Source organism: Osmerus mordax, chromosome 25, assembly GCF_038355195.1.
Source record: "Osmerus mordax isolate fOsmMor3 chromosome 25, fOsmMor3.pri, whole genome shotgun sequence".
Taxonomy (NCBI): Eukaryota; Metazoa; Chordata; class Actinopteri; order Osmeriformes; family Osmeridae; genus Osmerus; species Osmerus mordax.
Window position 1 is genome coordinate 803,598 of NC_090074.1, and position 21,785 is coordinate 825,382.

At 50.0% G+C, this 21,785-nt stretch overlaps 1 protein-coding gene across 1 annotated transcript in view; it reads right to left on the reverse strand.

Annotated features, from left to right (window-relative positions):
• Positions 1-384: 384 nt before the first annotated feature.
• ddx10 (DEAD (Asp-Glu-Ala-Asp) box polypeptide 10) overlaps positions 385-21,785 on the reverse strand; it is a 28,519-nt gene continuing 7,118 nt past the window's right edge. The window contains exons 11-18 of the mRNA XM_067228993.1: positions 20,029-20,116; positions 19,421-19,509; positions 18,977-19,301; positions 13,409-13,528; positions 12,953-13,114; positions 8,907-8,963; positions 1,368-1,513; positions 385-707 (exon numbers count right to left, since the gene is read on the reverse strand). Of these exons, the coding sequence (XP_067085094.1) occupies positions 518-707; positions 1,368-1,513; positions 8,907-8,963; positions 12,953-13,114; positions 13,409-13,528; positions 18,977-19,301; positions 19,421-19,509; positions 20,029-20,116 (1,177 nt within the window). The 3' untranslated portion in view covers positions 385-517. The remainder of the gene's footprint in view (positions 708-1,367; positions 1,514-8,906; positions 8,964-12,952; positions 13,115-13,408; positions 13,529-18,976; positions 19,302-19,420; positions 19,510-20,028; positions 20,117-21,785) is intronic.

Here is a 21,785-nt window from a genome sequence, read left to right on the forward strand (position 1 = left end):
TACAATCTCTGAAATGAAAAAGCTTCAAATGAGTTGAGGGCTTTGCAGAAGTGCAGATCCTGCAGAGAAAGAGAGGAGGTCGTTTAACTCGGAGCCATTATATAACAGTAAGCGTGACTTGGAACAAGGTGGGGAATAGAGCCAATGCTGATAGATAGGGAAGAAATGTGCCTTCCAGTCTTCAAATAAAAGGGTCGTTACTAGCAGAGCAGAGCACAGAACCAGAAACAACCGTGGTTGCAAACTATTAACAACTTTGAGACTAATTCAAGGAACCCTGGGGTGCGAATGCACACAGACGACCCGGCCACTGCAACACTGTTTCAGCATGAAAAATACTTGTTTACTTTGAGACAATCATAGTAAAAACCACTCACTTGCAACTATGATAATAACAGTTTATTTGAAATATGATAGGGTTCTCTTCACGGGGGATGAAACATCTTGGATCAACACAAGACGACATGACTTTGGGGGAAAACACTAAAAACTAACTGAAGCTGGTATTAACTGTCTCCTAGCTCCGGTTGCCCAGGAGATGTAAGACCAGCTCCTCGTCCTCAGCCAATGAGAGACCAGTGTCCAGAGGCTGGACAGCTGATCTGCTGCTCTGATCCTTGGCTCTCTTCCTGCTTCCTGTCGGCGGCTCCTCCTCTTCCTCTGCGCTGGAGTCGCTGCGGAGGCGTTTCCGGGTGGCGGTAGCAGGGCTTGAGACAAGACAAGAGGAGGAGGAGGAGGGAGGAGGAGGAGGAGGGAGGAGGGGGAGGAGGAGGGAAGAGGAGGAGGAGGAGGGAGGAGGGAGGAGGAGGAGGAGGGAGGAGGAGGGAAGAGGAGGAGGAGGAGGGAGGAGGGAGGAGGGAAGAGGAGGGACGAGGGAAGAGGAGGAGGAGGGAAGAGGAGGAGGGAGGAGGGAAGAGGAGGGAGGAGGGAAGAGGGAAGAGGAGGAGGAGGGAGGAGGGAAGAGGAGGAGGGAAGAGGAGGAGGGTTAACTAGTTCCTGAAGCTGTCGGGAGTTAAGGCCCGTTCACAGCAAGGACGAGAGAACTATGACTGTAACGATTTTTGCGTCCACACCAACCTCGACCTCGCAATGTTCAACTCGGCGTAAAGAGAACATATTTCAACCCAAAACAACAAACAAGGCATTAAGCGCCCCCAAGCCCTCATAAGAACATACATCGATCTGAACCTCACAGACAGTGTGGACGTGGACCATGTAGGTACCAGACGGATGCGCTAAAATATTTGTATTTTAACAGCAGATATACATGTCCAAGACAAATTTCCTTCGGGACAATAAAGTCCATCTCATCTTATACGGTCAAATGTCTAACGGCAGAAATGGATTGCTTCCAGACGGTTTCATACCTGCTTTGTTGTTCCTCTTCAGAATCAGAGGGAACCTTGTCAGGATCAGGCAGCGTACTGGGGTCAAACTCCTCTCCACCTGACAGGTACGCCACCACTTCCTCCTCTTCCTCCTCCTCCTCCTCTTCCTCCTCATCCCCAGACTTCTGGAGAGAGAAACAAACAGGAGCAGAAACAACCATGATAAGATGTTGGGATCTGTCAGACAGGAGTGAGGTCATGTCCACGTTTAACTGTATCAGATGAGTGGTTATTACTGGGGAAGATAACCCCTTGGGTTGCAGGCTAACTGCTGCGGCTTCACAGAGGAAGTGTTGAGCTGCCAAACGTCTTGCACCCGTTTTGGCAACACGGTCACTAACTGAATCACAACAGAAGGGGTTGAAACTGCCGGCAAGTAACGTATGGCTTCTGATGTTCCCCGTCCCAAATACTGGATGATATCTTTCAAAGAAAAACATCTAGCGAGCTTGCCAAGCTACAGTGAATTAAACCCTCAAATGAATAGAGATGAAATACCATCGCCCCTGGGCTGGGAGCACTGCAGCTCCGGTCTAAACAAAAGGCACGCAAGATTTATTTGCAAAGAAAGCGAGCAGGAAAACCCCCAAAAATAAGGAAATATGTGATGAAGCGAATTTCCAAGCAAGTCTGGAGTGTGGACCGGGTGAAAACTGCAGAGAGGAAGTGAAAACAGCAGTCTGACAGGTATATAGAGACTACAGGTATATAGAGACTACAGGTATAGAGAGACTACAGGTACAGAGAAACTACAGGTATAGAGAGACTAAAGGTATGGTTGACACACTGTTTTAAATGCCTAAACCTCACACTGCAAAAAAAAAAAACTATACCCTCCAACTCTGTGTTCTGGTCTTAAATCCACAAAGGAGAAGAGAGAATGAGTGGAGGAGGGCTGAGAGAGAGAGCGAGAGAGAGCGAGAAAGCGAGAGAGAAGAGAAATAATTGATCTACTTAAAATGGATGAAACTGCCCAGTGGAACGCTGGTGTAAATGAGCTTTGGAACCTGAGCCGGCGAGCGGTCATCTCCGGCAGGATCTGGGACAGAGGCAGGATCTGGGACAGAGGCAGATCTGGGAAAGAGGCAGGATCTGGGACAGAGACAGGATCTGGGACAGAGGCAGGATCTGGGACAGAGGCAGGATCTGGGACAGAGGCAGATCTGGGAAAGAGGCAGGATCTGGGACAGAGGCAGGATCTGGGACAGAGGCAGGATCTGGGACAGAGGCAGGATCTGGGACAGAAGCAGGATCTGGGACAGAGGTAGGGGATATTTCAGGGGATATTTCTCTGTGGACGTCTTTAATGAGCCGCCTTCCCCTGTTTGTTCCACATCTCTGGGTCCCTCGTATCAAACCTACATGCTAAACTACTTGTTTGCCCTAGTCCAGCCTGGACAGGCAACAAGGATTCAGGAAGGCTGTGGGTAGATTAAAAGGAACATTGCAGGTTTTACTGACAGGTGAAAAAAAACACTTAAACGTGACCAGAAAACCGCCTGTTGAGGGTTGAACTGCAAGTTGCTCGGTTTCAAAGAATTGTAAAGAGACGATAATTCCAGATGAAAAAGTGTTTTGTGTTTTTCTAGGAAGAAACAGCTCCTTCTATTTAATATTTCTAAACGAAAGAGAAGTTCGATGACCCAGATAGCCTGTTCAATACCAAGTGCTTTATTCCAGGGGGATTTGTAGAAATTAAAGCTGGATGTTGCTGAGGAAAGGGCAAGATACACATTAAATCCCAACCGGACATTCGGATTCTCTAAAAGAAAGTAGGTAGACCAATATAGACACAGTCTAGCACTTCTGTTAATTCCAGTGAGATCCATCAGAAATAGAATTAAAGAACAAACTAAAAGCCTAGTTTTATAAGTTTAAAAACATTTACAAGTTTATAACTGATAGTTGTGACCAACATTTCCAACCCCCAGGGAGGGTGGAGAGACTCTGATATAGAAGCTCAGAACAGACACTCACCCACATGCCTTACTGCAAGGGAGGGCATTTCAGTGTTCAGGAGAGTGAGTGTGTGTGTGAGCGAGCATGTGTGTGAGTATGTGTGTGAGCGAGCATATGTGTGTGAGTATGTGTGTGAGCGAGCATATGTGTGTGTGTGTGTGTGTGTGTGTTATAAACCAATCCTGTCTGGACACCCTGCTTTTGTGCAATTCATTTGAAATTCTGCTGACAGAGACTTGCGGTAAGACGGGCTCTGTCCTCGTGAGCAGAATAAAGACAGCGGGGCTGAACCTCCACAGACAGCAGGGCTGAACCTCCACAGACAGCAGGGCTGAACCTCCACAGACAGCAGGGCTGAACCTCCACAGACAGCAGGGCTGAACCTCCACAGACAGCAGGGCTGAACCTCCACAGACAGCAGGGCTGAACCTCCACAGACAGCAGGGCTGAACCTCCACAGACAGCAGGGCTGAACCTCCACAGACAGCAGGGCTGAACCTCCACAGACAGCAGGGCTGAACCTCCACAGACAGCAGGGCTGAACCTCCACAGACAGCAGGCTGAACCTCCACAGACAGCAGGGCTGAACCTCCACAGACAGCAGGCTGAACCTCCACAGACAGCAGGGCTGAACCTCCACAGACAGCAGGCTGAACCTCCACAGACAGCAGGCTGAACCTCCACAGACTGCACAGAGACTTAAAGAAATCTGAACCAAGAGATGAAGACTGGGGACTGGGGAGGGGAAGTCGATGATACCGCTTCAAAACACAACCATGGCAAGTTCCCAACCATGACTACAGAGGACAGTTAGCAGAGCATGTACACCAATTACACCATAAAACAAAATCCACTGTTGTGTAAACACACATCTTCTCACTGATATCCCAGACATTGTTTTACATAGATGGGTCTCATATTGAGATTAAAGTATGGTGTCCTTCCAGGGCTAAAATAGTTTTAGCTTGCGGTCTGTGATTGGTCAGTAGGCAGTAACTGACAGGGTTTAGGAGATGTAAGCTGAGACACAAGCCTCACTAAACAGCTGTGTTTCCGTAGAAACAGAAAACCATCTAGCAAACTAGAGACACGTACGAAAGAAAAACTAACAATACTTTTAATAATCTTACCGGAAAAAAACCTGCAGATCAAGACATGGCAGGTATCAATTCCTCCCTGACCTGCATTACCGACCTGCATTAGTCTGTTAACCGAGCGCATACCTACAGACCTGAGCTCGTCATCTAAATCATGGGCCAAATTATATACCAACAGGCCTTCTCCCTGCACTAGTCAGCTAACCTAATACCTACCCCCCCCCCCCCCCCCCCCCTCCAGTCCATCACTATAGATTAAGATGTCCCAAACTTCCTCACACACACCCGTTCAGTAGCGGAGACACACACACACACACATAACCCTGATGTAAACGAAGGCTGGCGCCGGTCTAGAATGACTCCAGCCAGCACTATACAACCAATGAATATTTAAAATAACTCCTTTAATCACTTAGCATTTAGGAGAGCCGAAGACATGTGTGACGCTTTAAACCACCCAGCATGAATATTTCACCACGCATAGTTCTTCATCCTGGGTCTTTCATTTCCGCCTATTCATATTTCATATGACAGTGAACTGTTTTAACATGTACACCATTACAGAAATAGGGCTGGGTACTCACTAACATTGCATCAAGGTAATCCGAGTATACCAATTAAAACTGGTGCACTTGAACTATGGCAAATTAAGTTCAGATCCTTCGATTAGTTAACATGTTAGCTGAATTTTTGGGGGGAGTGGACTGAATATCCTGGAGGGACTGTTATCGGCTCTGGAGCAGAGTCGTAAAGTCCTGCTCTGTCACGTTGAGGCTTCGCCGTGGCGGCCATGAAAGGGAGAGAGGATTTTGTTAAATGAGCTGAGCGCCTGCATATTCTGGGGAAGGAATTCTGACATTACAATACAGCTCTCTCAAGTACGTTTATCAAATCTCTTCAGGCCTTAAAGTGATGAACTGTCATTTTAGTGCTTCATCTTCTAGCAGTCTGACTGGCGAGTTCACTGGCCCAGACAAGATGAGGACGATATTTATTACGGAGCCGTTAGAATTTTCGAACTGCGCAAATGAGTTACAATAAAGCCTCATTTAATATGGATTAAAGGGTGTTTAATGTTTTGAGGAAAAGTGTTTGGTGACTTTTTGGGGTTTACAGTAAAAGTGCTTGACTTGGCCTTCGCACTTCTGATCCCAGATCTTCTGCCGTAGTACTATATACAAGCACTAATCGTACATCGCTTTGGATAAAAGCGTCGGCCAAATGAATAAAGTGCGACGTAAAACGTACGAGCACCGAAGGAGAACCAGCCCTGTTTGTGGATGCTGGAGACAGGCTGGCGTGTCTTCGGGAGATATGGCCATCTCCTGCAGCCGCGGCAAGGCATCGATCCCGTGATTAATCGCTCCGTCGCCGCCCCTGCATTAGCATACGTTAGCTCTGGAGCGGGTGGCGACAGAACGGCCATGACAGCTGCCATCTTGAAACTGTGGACGGGTACTTCTGGAATGGATGACAGACTAGTCTCTCCATCACTTCAACCCCCCTCCCTGCCAGTGGTGTGACTGTCTGAGACGACTTCTCCAGAGGGACCACATAGAAACACAAGGGATTGGGAATTGGAGCGCTGCCCAAAAAAAAAAAAAAAAAAATCAGCAAACCTGACTTTTAAAGGGCGAGGAAGGTGTTCTGTCCGACTGGTGACAAGCAGAGCTAGGGTGCTCTTCTGGCAGGTAATTACACTAATACAGTTCTAATACAGTTCTACCGAGGCAGGAGTGAGCCTAGTGAAATGCCATCTGCCCAACTGCAAGGGCTTTGTTGAATCCCTCTTGGTCTGGGGAGATCTCTATTTAGAGGAGTGGGTTGAGCAGTATTCCACCTGCTCCCACTGGTTTTATAATCAGCTTCACTCAAATGTCACCCAGCTAAGTAAGCTAGCTGGCCTCCACAGGCCTGGTGAGCAAACACACTGGTCTGTGCTGGAATGATAAGAAGCCATTGTCTCGTACAGCAGTCGCTAATTCTCTAGTTTGGGCATTATGTTGGAAAATGAAAGCGCATGAGATCCGCCTGGTTTAAACCAAACTTCATTCCACATGGAAGGAATGTTTTTATATTTAAATGTTGTGAACATGAAACATTTCTGCTTGAAGAAATCCAACCCAAGAATACCAGAGATTAGGAGGCAAGGTTAGACCAGAAATGCAACAGTTACATGCAGGGAAGACTGCATTAAACAATGGTGTATAATAAAAGTACTAAAATAATCTGTTGCGAAATGCCAAACAGAGAGAAAACGGGAAAGGTCGACCTTCACAACTTGGTACAGTTCAATAATTCAACAACCGACAACCTCCCTTCAAAACCAAGACTACTTTAGGTCTTCAAACAGAGACACAACTTTTGACATGAGGGAAAAACAAAATCTCTAAGGAAAAAGCTCAACACAAGCACAAGCTTCTGTTAATCCATGACAAGCTGAGCTGAATGCAAAGCTGGCGGGGGCTAGTTCAGGCCTGGTGCTCTCTCACAGATTGGGTGGCAGCGGTAGTGTGCAGGTGGCGGTGATCCTGAACACATGATTAATGATGCATCCACCCTCTAGTCTGAACATATTCCTGGGGCTCAGCGGCACAGGCTTGCGAGAGCCAGGATGTCAGTCAGGAGCCAAAAGCTGTCTTCCCACTCCAGAACAGGCCGTTTCTAAACCGTTCCCACAGCGGGCGGATTTGTGACAACGTACTTTTGTTCTCTCACCCCTCAATCCAACAACAGCTGTTTTTGTTGTTGCTGTTGCAACAAGTAAACAGTCGAATGCTGAATGAACTTTGGAAACCAATTTCAAGAGTGGGAATAAGTCCAAAACTGTGTTATATCCAACAGCAGAATATGACCCTGAAGACTTTCACATAGTCCTGAGTCCCAAACCAATCTTCAAACCAATAAACACTTTCTGCCAAAGGAGTCCTGATCATCTTTAACATGGCGGAATGTGGCCTCTGGCTTTATCGAGGCCACGCTGGCTGGGCCGGGGAGCGTGTTAGCCCTGATAAACGAGCGTGTGGAGGGGTTCTGAAGGCCGGGGGGAGAGGGGAGCTTCTCTAATTGCGTCTGTAGGCTGGGGGAGGACATCAGGGGGACAGGGTCAATACCGCCCGCCAGTTCTCAGAGGGAGCAGGGACACAGAGCATCTGTTCTGGTTAGATTCCCCGGGGGAGACGGCCAGGGAAGGATGAAGAACACACGTGCGTTTGTTTACCAGGCGCTTTCAGCCACAGCGACGTCCGGAGGGGGGTGGGGTTTTGAACCTGCAGCCTCTGGATGTGCAGTCAAATGCTCTAACCGCTGAGCTGTAGCAACAATGAGGCTGCTCACGGGGGGGGAAAGCTAGTGGGATCCACCGGGGTGGGGGGGGGACAAGATGGTCGAGAACGTCAGTCAAAAATGACCCAGCGATAAGCCCCCCCATCGAGAGAGCTAGAGGCTGGGTTGTGAGGGGAGGGATGAAACTGCCAGCCACTCTTATCTCTCTTATCCCCTGTGGACTCAACTCCAGCACTGCTGAGCAGAGAGGAGAGGAGGGAGGGAGAGAGAGATGTGATCCATCAGGAGGTGGTCAGAGCAGCTCAGCTGCCGGATGCCGGATCAGACCAGTGACACGCTGACGACTGCAGAGAAGCAGTCGTCATGTAACATCTCTGGGCGTGTGAGCTCAATGCACTGGCAGCGCTTAGCAGCTCAGTATGACTCATCACAGAGCATAGGGAGATAACCTTGAGACGTGCCACTGTTCAAATCCCCCCGGGGGGCCAACACTGCTCTGTAACCATCTACAGTCGGGTCAGGAATTACTGGCACCTCTGGTGAAGATGAGTCAAAAAGGGTTATCAAAAAAAGTATACTTTTTTCCACACTCAGGTTAACAACAACAACAACAATAAAGCTCTAATATGAAAACAAAAATGCTTCCGTTACATTTAGTTTAAAATCATTTCTACAGGTTTTGCTAAAAAATTATAATTTCAGGGTGACAGAATGTTCTCCTAATAAATTTACTGTAAGTGAAGTTTAGATCCTTCTCATTTTTCCAGTGTGACATTAAGCTAAATAACCAAAAGTTTACATTTTTATAACCCTTTGTACTCATTGTTACCAGGGTACCAATGACTCCAGAGTTGACTGCATGTGCTGACTCTGAACACAGTGTTCCACTTCAGAGCAGAGACAGGCATACAGAACATGCAGTTCGTACTTCCTCTTCTACCAAGAAATGGAGCAGAGTCTCACTACTTTAAAATTCAGCTTCACGTGGCGCTAGAAATGGCCTTCAACAGCATCAACCTGACAAGCATTACTTTAATGGCGCCGGTTTAATCTAGCACGAGTGAAGAGGGGCGACTGCATGGGGGAGGAAAGGGCTTAGCCTGAGATGGATGGATGCTTCTAGAACGAGCCACACCTTGAGGAGGGAAATAAGTAAATGTGAGAAAGACAGACGTACCTCTGTGCTCTTCTTCATGGCTTCTCTCCTGGCAGCCTTCTCCTTTATCTTCTTCTCCTGCAGAGAAAAGAGAGGAAACACTTCAGGAGGTTTATCTACGAGGACGTGTCGAGGACGCGTGTTTGTGTTTTAAACTGACACCTGGAAACCTAGACAGGATGTGAGGCGTCATCAGATCTCAGTCTGAAAGAGTTGGGGGTGAGCGGTGCGTTCCACCTGGTGTGTTAATCAGCTTCACTGTCTCCCAGCTCAGTACACTGGCCTCTACAGGCCTGGAGAGGAAACACACAGGGTTGTGCTGGGACGATAAGGACAGGATGAGGGAGGAGAGGAAGGAATATAGGAAGTAGGAAGTGAGGATAAGGGAGTAGGAAGTGAGGATAAGGAAGTAGGAAGTGAGGATAAGGGAGTAGGAAGTGAGGATAAGGGAGTAGGAAGTGAGGATAAGGGAGTAGGAAGTGAGGATAAGGGAGTAGGAAGTGAGGATAAGGGAGTAGGAACACTGCCAATACAGGAGGGGGGGTGGTGGGGGTGGTGTTGGGGGTGAGGGTGAGGACGGAGTATTGAAAGGTGGCAAGGTTTCTGGCAGGAAAACGGAACCAGATCAAAACGAAACGCTGACCTTGCAGAAGCAAGCACGAATTTCAGCTGACCTCCGCTGCAGTCGTTTGGCCCTGACTGCACATTCAGGAGAGGACAGCCTGACCGCAGCAAACGACCTAATGACACAACAGACCTTCTTTGCTCGACGTGTGTGTGTGTGTGTGTGTGGAGGCAGAAGGGCTAATGACATGCAGTGCTAGACTGCATTAGAAAATGTCAGCAGCTGACTCATCAGTTCCTAATGTCTTCTCCAAATGTCGTCCAGTGAAGACCACTGTTTGCATAAAGAAAATAGGCAGAAAAACATCCCAGCTTCCCGACAGGTCGCCTTCCTGTTCGCCTTCCTGGTTGTCTGTGAGGGGCTCAAGGTGGGATCTCAGCGCACTCGCTCAGCACGCCTCACGCCGCCTCGTTACATCCCCTCGGAGGATGACAGGACCAGAGGGGTCTGATGCCCTGACTTCTGGCTTTCTAAAGGGCTTTTACACACCACAGGGGCTGTGACTAAAACCTAAGTATGGTTACGTACTTAAGTCTAACCTTCAAACAGAAAGAGAGAAAGAGAGAGAGGGGGGGGGAAGACACAGACAGAGAGGAGAGAGACAGAACATGGAAGTGTGTTTGGAGGAGGAGAGGGGGAGAGGCAGTAATCTACAGGCAGAGACAGCTGTGAGGAGAGAGAGCTGTGAGGAGAGAGAGCTGTGAGGAGAGAGAGCTGTGAGGAGAGAGAGCTGTGAGGAGAGAGAGCTGTGAGGAGACAGAGAGCTGTGAGGAGAGAGAGCTGTGAGGAGAGAGAGCTGTGAGGAGAGAGAGCTGTGAGGAGAGAGAGCTGTGAGGAGAGAGAGCTGTGAGGAGAGAGAGCTGTGAGGAGAGAGAGCTGTGAGGAGAGAGCGAGCTGTGAGGAGAGAGAGCTGTGAGGAGAGAGAGCTGTGAGGAGAGAGAGCTGTGAGGAGAGAGCGAGCTGTGAGGAGAGAGAGCTGTGAGGAGAGAGAACTGTGAGGAGAGAGAGCTGTGAGGAGAGAGAGCTGTGAGGAGAGAGCGAGCTGTGAGGAGAGAGAGCTGTGAGGAGAGAGAGCTGTGAGGAGAGAGCGAGCTGTGAAGAGAGAGAGCTGTGAAGAGAGAGAGCATCTAGAAACTCTAGATGCTCTCTAATCACTCTGGCAAGAATGTGAAAACATGCCCTACGAGCCAAATCATACATCATATCTGGCTGTGTGTGTCTCTTCCAGTCGGAGGCAGGCGGCAGGCGTGGAGGGTGTTGGTGGGGGTACTTGCCCTGCCAGCCAGGCAGGAGTGATTCATGTGCTGGTAGGAGCTGCTAATTGATTCCTGGGCAGTGTTCTCCAAAGAGGCCGGCGACTCGGCGCCAAACAGAAAATAGATTTTTAAGCGTCTGTTTTCCCCTCCTTCCCGCATCCGAGTGTCATCGCGACGGCGCTGCTTGGCAACGGTTGTCGAGTGCGACCGGTGAACCGGACAAGCCGTTAAACGCAACGTCCCAGAGTACAAGACACGTGTGGGGGGGCAGGGGGGCCCGCGGCACCACCTGACCTGGGGACCCCTCCGCACGGCGAGCGGGGTGGGCGGATGGGGGCTCTGCTGACGCAGGAGATGCAGTCGCCATCTTTGACTCACCCGCTGACGGTAAAAGGGAGAAACTGTGTCTATAAATCCCGTTGCTGAAGAACAGTGACTACAGTTATAAGTAACGGTTATTCTGGTTCAAGATTTAGTATACATGTACATATCTATCTATATTGTAATACTTTTATATATACTATATAGATATGAAGATGTATATGTTAAGTTCAGCTCAGTGGTTAGAGCATTTGCACTGCAGAGCAAGAGGTTGCAGGTTCAAATCCTCTGTGCGTGTAACCTGCTCTCGTCTACACTGCAGTGGATGCCCCTCGCCCTGCGCTCTCTGTCCTACCTCATCAATATTCAGCTGAACAACACCTGCCCGCCAAAGGCCAATCGTTACAGTCTTCAATTAAATTATACCATAATGACGCCATTAAATCAAAACAGGATGGCAACTAACACGAGAGAAAACAGAATCCATTCGTCAATATTTCTCCACTGGCTAGGAGAGAACTTTCTCTTTAAATAAGGCGAGCCCAGGAAAACCTTCTTTCTGCAGCTATTCCGGGATGTTCCGAGAGAGAAAAAAATAAGAAATCTACTGCAATTTCTCTCTGAAAAATATGACCCGGGCGATCGGCATCTCCCACAGGCTGCCTGCAGGCGTTCAAGCAGCAGGCCAGACCCAGCTATGTCAGGGATTTTCATTTGGATTCCTAACTGTGATTTATTGAGTATTATGGCAGTATTTTGTGTGTGTGCGTGTGTGTGTGTGTAAGCATCTTCCAGATGCTTGGTGCCCAGGTTAACCTGGGGTGTTATAGAAGGAGACGTCCTCTCTGGGTGAATGTAGCGTGTTGCTGGCAGGGGCGGGTTAGGATGCTGGTCTAAGCAGTGAAGCTGTTTGGTTTAACAATCTGCAGTTGTTTCTGATCCGTTCTGCGCGTTCTAGAGCGTTCCTGTGACAGAGGGAGGAGGAGGAGGAGGGCTAGGAGTGTAATGGTTCTGGTCATGATGGGGTCCATAGGGGGGGGGGGGGGGGGGGGTAGGAACAGCTGCTTAGTCATTTGCCTTTTTTCAGGGAGAGGTTATTTAATCTAGGAGGCGGGGTCCGTGGGGAAGCTTGTCGAATGCTAGGCAGTCTCCTGGTCCGGTCTCCTGGTCCGGTCTCCTGGTCCGGTCTCCTGGTCCGGTCTCCTGGTCCGGTCTCCTGGTCCGGTCTCCTGGTCCGGTCTCCTGGTCCGGTCTCCTAGTCCGGTCTCCTAGTCCGGTCTCCTAGTTTGGTCTCCTAGTCTGGTCTCCTAGTCTGGTCTCCTAGTCTGGTCTCCTAGTCTGGTCTCCTAGTTTGGTCTCCTGGTCTCTGCTCCCGTCAGCAACAGCAGCTGCTTGCAGTCATTCCAGAGACCCAGCTGGTCTCTACCTCGCCTCAATCACTCTCAGCTAATGACTGGAGGGGGTGTGTGTGTGCGCCTAAGTGTGTAAAAGCGTGTGTAAACGAGTGTGTTGTTCGTGGCGGGGTGAGTATGTGAGAGAGAACGACAGCTGGGATATTTTTCATCCCTGAATATTCTACCTGCGACTGACAGTGATCTGGTTTAGCTTGGGAACTCTGCTGTTGGTTTCTAGAACAGCATCCAGTCAGAACCGGTTTTTAAAGATATATATAAATGGGTCATTTTCATGCTTTATAGGACAGGACAGTTCAAGGTAGACAGGAAAAAGGAAGGAGAGAGAGAGAGAGAGAGGTAGACATGCAGCCAAGGATTCTGGCCGGATTCGAACCCAGGCCTCTTTGATAAAGCTCACACAGACCCGGTTCACTTTAAAACCTTTGAATCCACGTTTCCACTGCCTCTTACCCGCTTCTTCTCCTTGACCTTGCGGCTGTACTCCTGCTTGTCGAAGGCCTGGTCCTCCAGACGTAGACGCTCCCTGGCCTTCTCCACGTTGATCCCAGACTGCTCCTCATCGCCCTCCACCGGCACTGCCGTCCTCTGGAGAGGAGGCCACTGCTGCACCACCTGGGGGGAGGGGGTGGTGGGGGAGGGTGGAGGGGTGGTGGGGGAGGGTGGAGGGGGTGGGGGAGGGAGGTGGGAGGTGGTGGGGTGGGAGGTGGTGGGGGTGGTGGGTGGAGGGGTCAACATGCGGTCATTACCAACAGGGATATTTCACTTTTCAGCTCAACACACCACACAAATACAAGTTCCAGGCTTGTATGTCCACTAAAAGGTGTGTTTAGTTTGAGTTGAAGAGTTGAAAGGCTGTTAGATAAACTTCCTAGAGGGGGAAAAGCCACTGATGATAAGTGTCCAAACCTGTCCGTCGTCCGTGAAGATGGTTTTGGTGTTCAGCTGGAAGTTTCTCTTCAAGGCCTTCTTGGCGTCTTTGAATTTGGTCTCCTTCTCTGTTTTCGTGTTGAGATTGGTGTCACTCTCCTAGCGCACGTAGACAAGTAGGCAGACAGAGGAGGGAAAATCTCAGAACACGATGACAAGTAGGCAGACAGAGGAGGGAAAATCTCAGAACACGATGACAGAATCAATCAACCTTGAGAGGGATCTTTCCCCTGAAACAATTCTCAATCTCTGAGCTTTTAACTGAAAAGGCTCAAATCTGGCCCCCGTCCATTTGCTGCAGCAGATTGAAGAACCGTGACAAATTTCATTTCCTGTTTCCCATTGTTTCAGGTAGCGACTCTTCTATGAACCACTTCCATTCTCAAATTAAACTGTCAATTCCCATTATCCTACAGTGTCTGGCGGTGAGTGTCCCAGTAAACACCAGGTTTCTCTTCACACCTTTTTCAAAACATCAGATTTTTTAAACATTCGCAAAGGCAAGCCAAGGACTACACATAACATGAAATAATTTGACCTTTCACCTCATAATTTCAACAACAAAGGATAACTCAGAATATGTGTTTGCTGTTGGCTGCCACGAACATCAACTACAACACCAGATTTAACATTCACAACGCAGCGCCAATTCTTTGTTCTTAAAGAGCTGTTTGCCTAACATGAACTCAGTTTCCTCGCCGTGGCCAAGAGTAAATGTACTTTTCTTGGCACGTAACAGCCAAGCCCTCTCCCGTTAAGAGTAATATAGAGAGCCCTCCTGCCTCAGGTGTTAATAAAACAAACCTCTGGAATATGAGCTGAGATTAACACGCGACGCAGCCTGCTGACTTGGCTCTCGGCGCCAGGCAGAAATACTGCATGGCAGATTATAATGACAGCGCTGCTTGCTCCAGAACGACCAGGGGCTGCGAGTCGATGCTTCGGTCTCTGGCTCGTTTTCAACACAGAATTTACGCCTGCGTGCTCGCTTAACCATATATTGACAAATCTGGGGTCAATTGGAAAGGTTATGCATTTCATGGTTCGATAAATAATGCGATTTCTGACGTGGGAGCGCTGATGAACATCGTCAATTAGGTTTAACCGATAAGAGCGTATGAACAGAGGGTCCTTCAGAACGTTGGTCCCGGAAAACGTCCTCTGGACAGTTTCCACAAATCCTAAAAACAAACAACTTGTGAATTATCAAATGAAAACGGGCCGGTAGGGTAGGGACGCTCGGTCACAGATAAAGACGCTGCATCTCAGCCCTCTCACACAGGATATAGTCATTGTTCTCATCATCTCCATTCGTCTCATGAGTGATTTACCCAAAAATCCATCCCAAATTCCCTTTGTATTCGTGCGTTATTGTTCTGCAGACAAGACTGTATTCAACTATCCAGCAGTAGCGTCATCAATTTTAAGAATTCGATTCAAAGCCGTTTGGAATAGATTAAGGGATGAAATGAATGGTTCTGCCCAACAAAGGGATTGCGGGAAGACAAGCGATGCGAGGAGGAGGCCCTGATGTCTGAGGTGTTCTGTGACCGCGGAAATCCAATCTCTGCGTTCTGGGGTGTTGTCAAGGTCACTAAAAAACGGAGCAAATCGTCATTAGCGAAAGACATCCACAGGATCTTTCAGTTTCAACTCTGAAATCAAACCTGAAGTCATTAGCTATTCTCACACCATGCCTCCATTTTCTCACATCCCATCTTCCTGAAGCAGAAAAACCCCAGGGAAGGTTCACCTCTAGACCTCATTTTCTTAAATCTCCTCGTTTAATAAGTGCTTCACACGGGAGAAACGGAGAGCGCAGAGGATTGTGAATGAAGCGTTGACATTTCTTTGAGTGTGAGGTTATTGCACTGCATTTTTAATGGAGAAATTATGCGCCCCTTGAAAAAATGTGTCTCAGAAAAAAAAGATTTGAAAAGAAATTCAATATCGGCATCTTGCAAAAAAAAAAAAAAATCCCCTCTCAGACTCTAAGATCTTTGCATTTCATTTCATCGTTTATGAAAAAGGGGAGAGACGTTTAATCCCGTTTAGGAGCGCGTCTTTCACCAACTTCCAGCATGAACTCTGGGAGGAGAAATGTCTCAAGTGGTGAGGCGGGGCTGGGGAGAGGCTGGGGCTGGGGAGAGGCTGGGGAGAGGCCAGGCTGGGCTGGGGAGAGGCCGGGCTGGGGAGAGGCCGGGCTGGGCTGGGGAGAGGCCGGGCTGGGGAGAGGCCGGGCTGGGCTGGGGAGAGGCCGGGCAGAGGCTGGGCTGGGGAGAGGCCGGGCAGGGGCTGGGGAGAGGCCGGGCTGGGCTGGGGAGAGGCCGGGCTGGGGAGAGGCCGGGCTGGGCTGGGGAGAGGCCGGGCCGGGCTGGGGAGAGGCCGGGCTGGGCTGGGGAGAGGGTTAGGTGATAGAAAGGGCATCTTGATGGAGCTACGAGACACGCTGCAGTGAAGCACATCTTTTAAAAAAGAAATATTTGGGAACGGTTAATTCAAACGCACAACTTCATACATGCGTGCGCACATGTACACACACACACTCTTCGCCGCACTTGAGCTAACACCAGAGATTGATTCAAGACATAAAGCATAATGATATATGGGTGCTTGGAAGACATTCTCATAGTGCCATGAGAGTAAAAGTTTAGCCTGGCTCATGGATAGGCCTGATTTATGGCTTGTTCTCTGTTTGGACAGCTCAGCTCCACGAGCATCCCTCTCCCCGTCGCCCTGACAGGCATGGCTCACGGCCAATTAATCGACTGGAGTGGAGATCAGACACTCACCAATCTATGGAGGAATCAATCAATCAATCAATGGACTGAACCGAACCAAACACCATCATTAAGGAGGGGAGGGAGGAGGGAGGGAGGGGAGAGGTCATTCAGGTCACACACACAGCCCTGCTCACTCAGGTCACACACACAGCCCTGCTCACTCAGGTCACACACACAGCCCTGCTCACTCAGGCCACACACTGCCCTGCTCACTCAGGTCACACACACAGCCCTGCTCACTCAGGCCACACACAGCCCTGCTCACTCAGGTCACACACATCCCTGCTCACTCAGGTCACACACACAGCCCTGCTCACTCAGGTCACACACAGCCCTGCTCACTCAGGTCACACACACAGCCCTGCTCACTCAGGTCACACACAGCCCTGCTCACTCAGGTCACACACACAGCCCTGCTCACTCAGGTCACACACAGCCCTGCTCACCTGCAGAGAACCAGGGACTTGTAAAACATTTAATAAGTCTCCTAAACCCTGGAAGGGAACATGGGGCAGCAGCAGAGAGGGTTAAAGGGTGACGAGAGCAATTAGCATAATGGAAGTTTCCGTGGCAGAGCGTTCTGTGAGAAGCTGTGTTGTGATCCGCCTGTCTCGGGAGCTGAGAGGACGACAGGCCTGCTCTCACTAGATTGCTTCGATCAATCTCACCGCACAAAAGCTGCTTTTCCAAAAGGACAAATCTCTGGTCTGGGAGTGGCGGGGCATGTGGGACTGTTGCCAATCAAATTACAGTCAGGGTGAGAGAAAGAGTTGTCTCCACCATATCGCGTCGACTCTGCGCCAGGACAAACTGCAGGGGGGGGGGGGGGGGGGGGGGGTAGGGCTCGGTGTTCACTGATCGATCCCTTTAAGAAACACAGAACCAATAACTCAACACCTGACCTAGAGGGAGAACAGACGGTATTCGAACTACGATAGCCAATGATATCAAGCGGAAGGTTTTGAATAAGACGTGGTGAACTTAGAGAAGTCCTCTATCTAAATAAATTACTTTCATGTTCAGCAGAATTGAGGGGGGAGGAGGGGGAGGGGTGATGGGGTGTTTGGGGAGGAGGGGTGATGGGGGAGGGGGGGTGATGGGGGAGGAGGGGTGATGGGGGAGGAGGGGTGATGGGGGACTTGTGTCTGAGGGAACTGATCTGAACAGTCCAGCCGCAGGGACGCAAGTTTGCTGGGTGAAGGAGGTGAAGCAGCCCTCTCTCTCCTCTCCAGTAAAACAAGGTAACTCTCCACATCACCACCCCTGACCTCTCTCTCTTCTCTGTCCTCCTCTCCAGTAAAACAAGGTAACACTCTCCACATCACCACCCTTGATGCAGCTGGAAGCACCACAACTCATTCTCATCTCCCACTGGCTGTGGGGGCCTGATCCATCCGCACCAACACCTCCAAAAGCAGAAAAAAAAAACGGTAAACGTACGCAACAAAAGCCACCGTTCCCATAAAACCATAGTAACGGAGAGACTAGCAGTGTTCCCTGGAGAGAGTCGTGTCTGAATCATGCCTCGTATCCTCCCACTCCTCCACCAGAGACGCGTCGGTGTACGCTTCTGCCGAGACACACTTCCTCCAGACACCGTGAGCACATCACCAAGGAGGAGGAGGAGGAGGAGGAGAGAGGAGGTAGGATAAGGACAGAGGAGGAGAGAGGAAGGGCCTTGTGCAGCAGGCCATTGAAGCAAAGCGCCTCCTGACCTCTTTACAAACTCTCCACCCTCTCTTCTCCTCTCCACCCTCTCTTCTCCTCTCCACCCTCTCCTCTCCTCTCCACCCTCTCTTCTCCACCCTCTCCTCTCCTCTCCACCCTCTCCTCTCCTCTCCTCTCCACCCTCTCTTCTCCTCTCCACCCTCTCCTCTCCTCTCCACCCTCTCCTCTCCTCTCCACCCTCTCCTCTCCTCTCCACCCTCTCTTCTCCTCTCCACCCTCTCCTCTCCTCTCCACCCTCTCCTCTCCTCTCCACCCTCTCTTCTCCTCTCCACCCTCTCTTCTCCTCTCCACCCTCTCTTCTCCTCTCCACCCTCTCTTCTCCTCTCCACCCTCTCCTCTCCTCTCCACCCTCTCTTCTCCTCTCCACCCTCTCTTCTCCTCTCCACCCTCTCTTCTCCTCTCCACCCTCTCTTCTCCTCTCCACCCTCTCCTCTCCACCCTCTCCTCTCCACCCTCTCCTCTCCACCCTCTCCTCTCCACCCTCTCCTCTCCACCCTCAGGCTTGTCTCTCCACAGGATGACCAGGGTGGTTTATTTCCTGCTTCACATGGGAGCTAGCCCAATTTGTTTTCCCTGAGGTGCTCCAACGCTAAATATAACCAGGAAGGGGTTCGAGGAGACCTATTTCTCTTTCTTTACTTGCAGTCGTCTGACTCCCCCCCCCCCCGTCCACAAACGTGGGCACGGGTTCAATCACTGACACACACACAATTGTGCTCCTGATAGATTTCTCCCCTTCTGACCGACATAGAAAGCAGACACTGGAGACCGGAGGTTTGAAAACTGGGTTTTAAAGTTTCAACAGCAGGCAGGTCCGTGTTCAGACACTGCCAGGCCTCTTAGGAAGATTTGTCTTAGCGATTGTAGTAATAATAATCTAAGAGAAGACCTTGGCGCCAGCTCACGCCTGAACCAGATGGCCCCAGGTGTGCAGCCTGAACCAGATGGCCCCAGGTGTGCAGCCTGAACCAGATGGCCCCAGGTGTGCAGCCTGAACCAGATGGCCCCAGGTGTGCAGCCTGAACGGGGGTCTTACCTCATCACTCTGGTCTTCCTCCTCCAAACTGAAGACATCCTTCCTCTTCACCATCAGCAGGTCCAAGTCTCTCAAATCTTCATCTTCTTCTTCTTCCTCGGCACCAAAGAGCCCCTTAGGTCTTTTCTCCTCATCATCATCCTCCTCCTCCTCGCTGTCTGAGGTTCTGCAGTCTGGAACACCAGGACCGTCTCCTAAGAGCTTGGCCCTGAAGCTCTTCAGGTCTTCCTCCTCCTCCCCCTCCGCCCCGGCCTGCCTGGTGCGCCTCTGTTTCTGGGCTGTGGTGAGGAAGCGGACCCTGGGGGCCATGGCCAGGCCCAGGGACCTGTTCAGGAACACCCGAGACCTCAGTCAGGACACATCACACTTCAGCAACACGTGATTATCTCTGCCCGCCTCCGACTCTCTCTCCCCCCCTCCCCCCCGCCTCCCCCGTGTACTCACACAGCGTACTCCTGGAGTGGGAGCTGGAACACATCAAACACGTCCTTGTTCTTCATGAGGTAGACGGAGCGAAGGTAGGACACAAAACACTGAGGAGAGAGTCAACACTAGAACTGTTAGATATGGAGAGAGGGAAGGAGAGAGAGAGAGAGAGAGAGAGAGAGAGAGAGAGAGAGAGAGAGAGAGAGAGAGAGAGAGAGAGAGAAGAGAGGAGAGAGAGGGCAGAAGAGAGAGAGAATGGCAGAGGGAAGGAGAGAGAGATCACAGACGTGTGTGATGAGGGGGAGAATAAAAACATTGTCTTGTAGGAACAAAACATCTACATTTATATCCTCCAGCTTTTCTCCCTCCCGTAAAAATGGAGATCTGGTCAAATGAAGTAATAACCCCTGCTATGACACGTTTTCGTTCCGTGTTTCAGGCCAGGAACAAAAAGGTTGAAGTTGAGAAGCCCATCGTTTCAAAAGAATAGATATTTGTAACAGCCAATATAGGGGATTCCTCTCATGAATCATTCAGCAGGTGCTACTTGTCACACCCTGGCTACTGATCACACTTCTACATTTAGTTATTTCAATTCTTTCATATTTCTGAGTTGAGACACAAACCCTCTGGGCTCTCTCCTTCTGCTCCTTCTCCTGGGCGAGGAACGCCTCCAGCTTCTGTTGCACATTCTGAAGCTTCTCCGGGTTCACCCTGAGGACAGAAGAAGAAGAACTTGACATCCTGAAACCAGAGAAGAAGAACGAGAACAAGGAGGAAGGCATCCAGCTTCTGCTGGACGCTCTGAAGCTTCTCTGGGTTCACCCTGAGGACAGAAGAAGAACAGCCTGAAACCAGAGAAGAAAAACGAGAACAAGAACAATGTCTTCATTTAGCAGACGCTTTGACCCAGAGAGACGTATGGGGGGGGTGTCTTTGAACCTGCGATGTCTGGATGTGCAGCTGCATTTACATGTAGTCATTTATCAGACGCTCTTATCCAGAGCGACTTACAGTAAGTACAGGGACATTCCCCCGAGGCAAGTAGGGTGAAGTGCCTTGCCCAAGGACACAACGTCAGTTTGCATGACCGGGAATCGAACTGGCAACCTTCGGATTACTAGCCCGACTCCCTCACCGCTCAGCCACCTGACTCATGATCTAAACCTCTGAGCCGTCCCCCCGGAATGAAAGGCAGGCCTTCATCTCAAAAGGCCATTTATTTCAAATGTTTCTTATTTTTTAGGCTAAAGATGCATAACATAACCATAAAAAGCTACAATAAGTGGATATTATCTTGTTAATTGCTGGAGATCATGGGAGACAGCAGGTTTTTCACCTCTGAGTCAATGTGAGATGCATGAAGGATCCTACAATCCGAGATTTTGATCTTAATCGCAGTTGAATGTTTCTTGATATTGAAATGGTCTGTGTCAGACCCCCTGACAACATGATCTTGCTTTCTTTCTTTGGTTCGCTATAAATCCGAGGTCAAAGCTCGACAAATCAGGAGAGAGGACCAGACCCAGGAGGCTCCCTGTACCACACACACACACACGCACACACACAGAGGGGATCCATCCATCCTGAACGTCCCCTGGCCTCATCACCATTCTCCTCACGCCGTACTCCTCTGCCAGGTGGACCGACACACACACATCCCAGCCTGCTGCTGAAACCTGGTAGGCCAAGCCAGTCTCTCTCTCTCTCTCTCTCTCTCTCTCTCTCTCTCACAGTGAATGAATATTAGAAGTACTTAAGTTAACCTCCACAGCCAATAAATAGACAGGGAGGCTGAGTGACACTTGAGGACCTAACCGTGCTGTTGTGAGGACGTAACCTTGGTAACCGTGCTGTTGTGAGGACGTAACCTTGGTAACCGTGCTGTTGTGAGGACGTAACCTTGGTAACCGTGCTGTTGTGAGGACGTAACCTTGGTAACCGTGCTGTTGTGAGGACGTAACCTTGGTAACCGTGCTGTTGTGAGGACGTCCTCCTCTCTCCTCCACAGCTGACAGACCAACCGTCCTCACAGTCGCTGGTTGTCTAGACGACGGTGGGGACAGAGCGCGCGTGAGGCATGCTTGAGAAGGCGATGAGCCTCTGCGTGTGTGTGTGTGTGGAGGAGTGGCGTGTACGTGTGGGGGTAGCTTTATGTTAACGGGTGCGCCCGTTACTGCAATATGGTCATCTGCAGAGTACTGAGTCTGACCTTGGTGCGTGAGGGTGTGTGTGTGTGTGTGTGTGTGTGTGGATCATCCAGAGACCTGTGCTTATCAGTATTTAGCCAAAGGGGCTCCTGACTGGAGGCTGGTCCCCACTGTGACACAATGTTCCAGCTGCCCTGCTTACCACCGTGCTGAGAGGCTGCCCCCAGCCAATA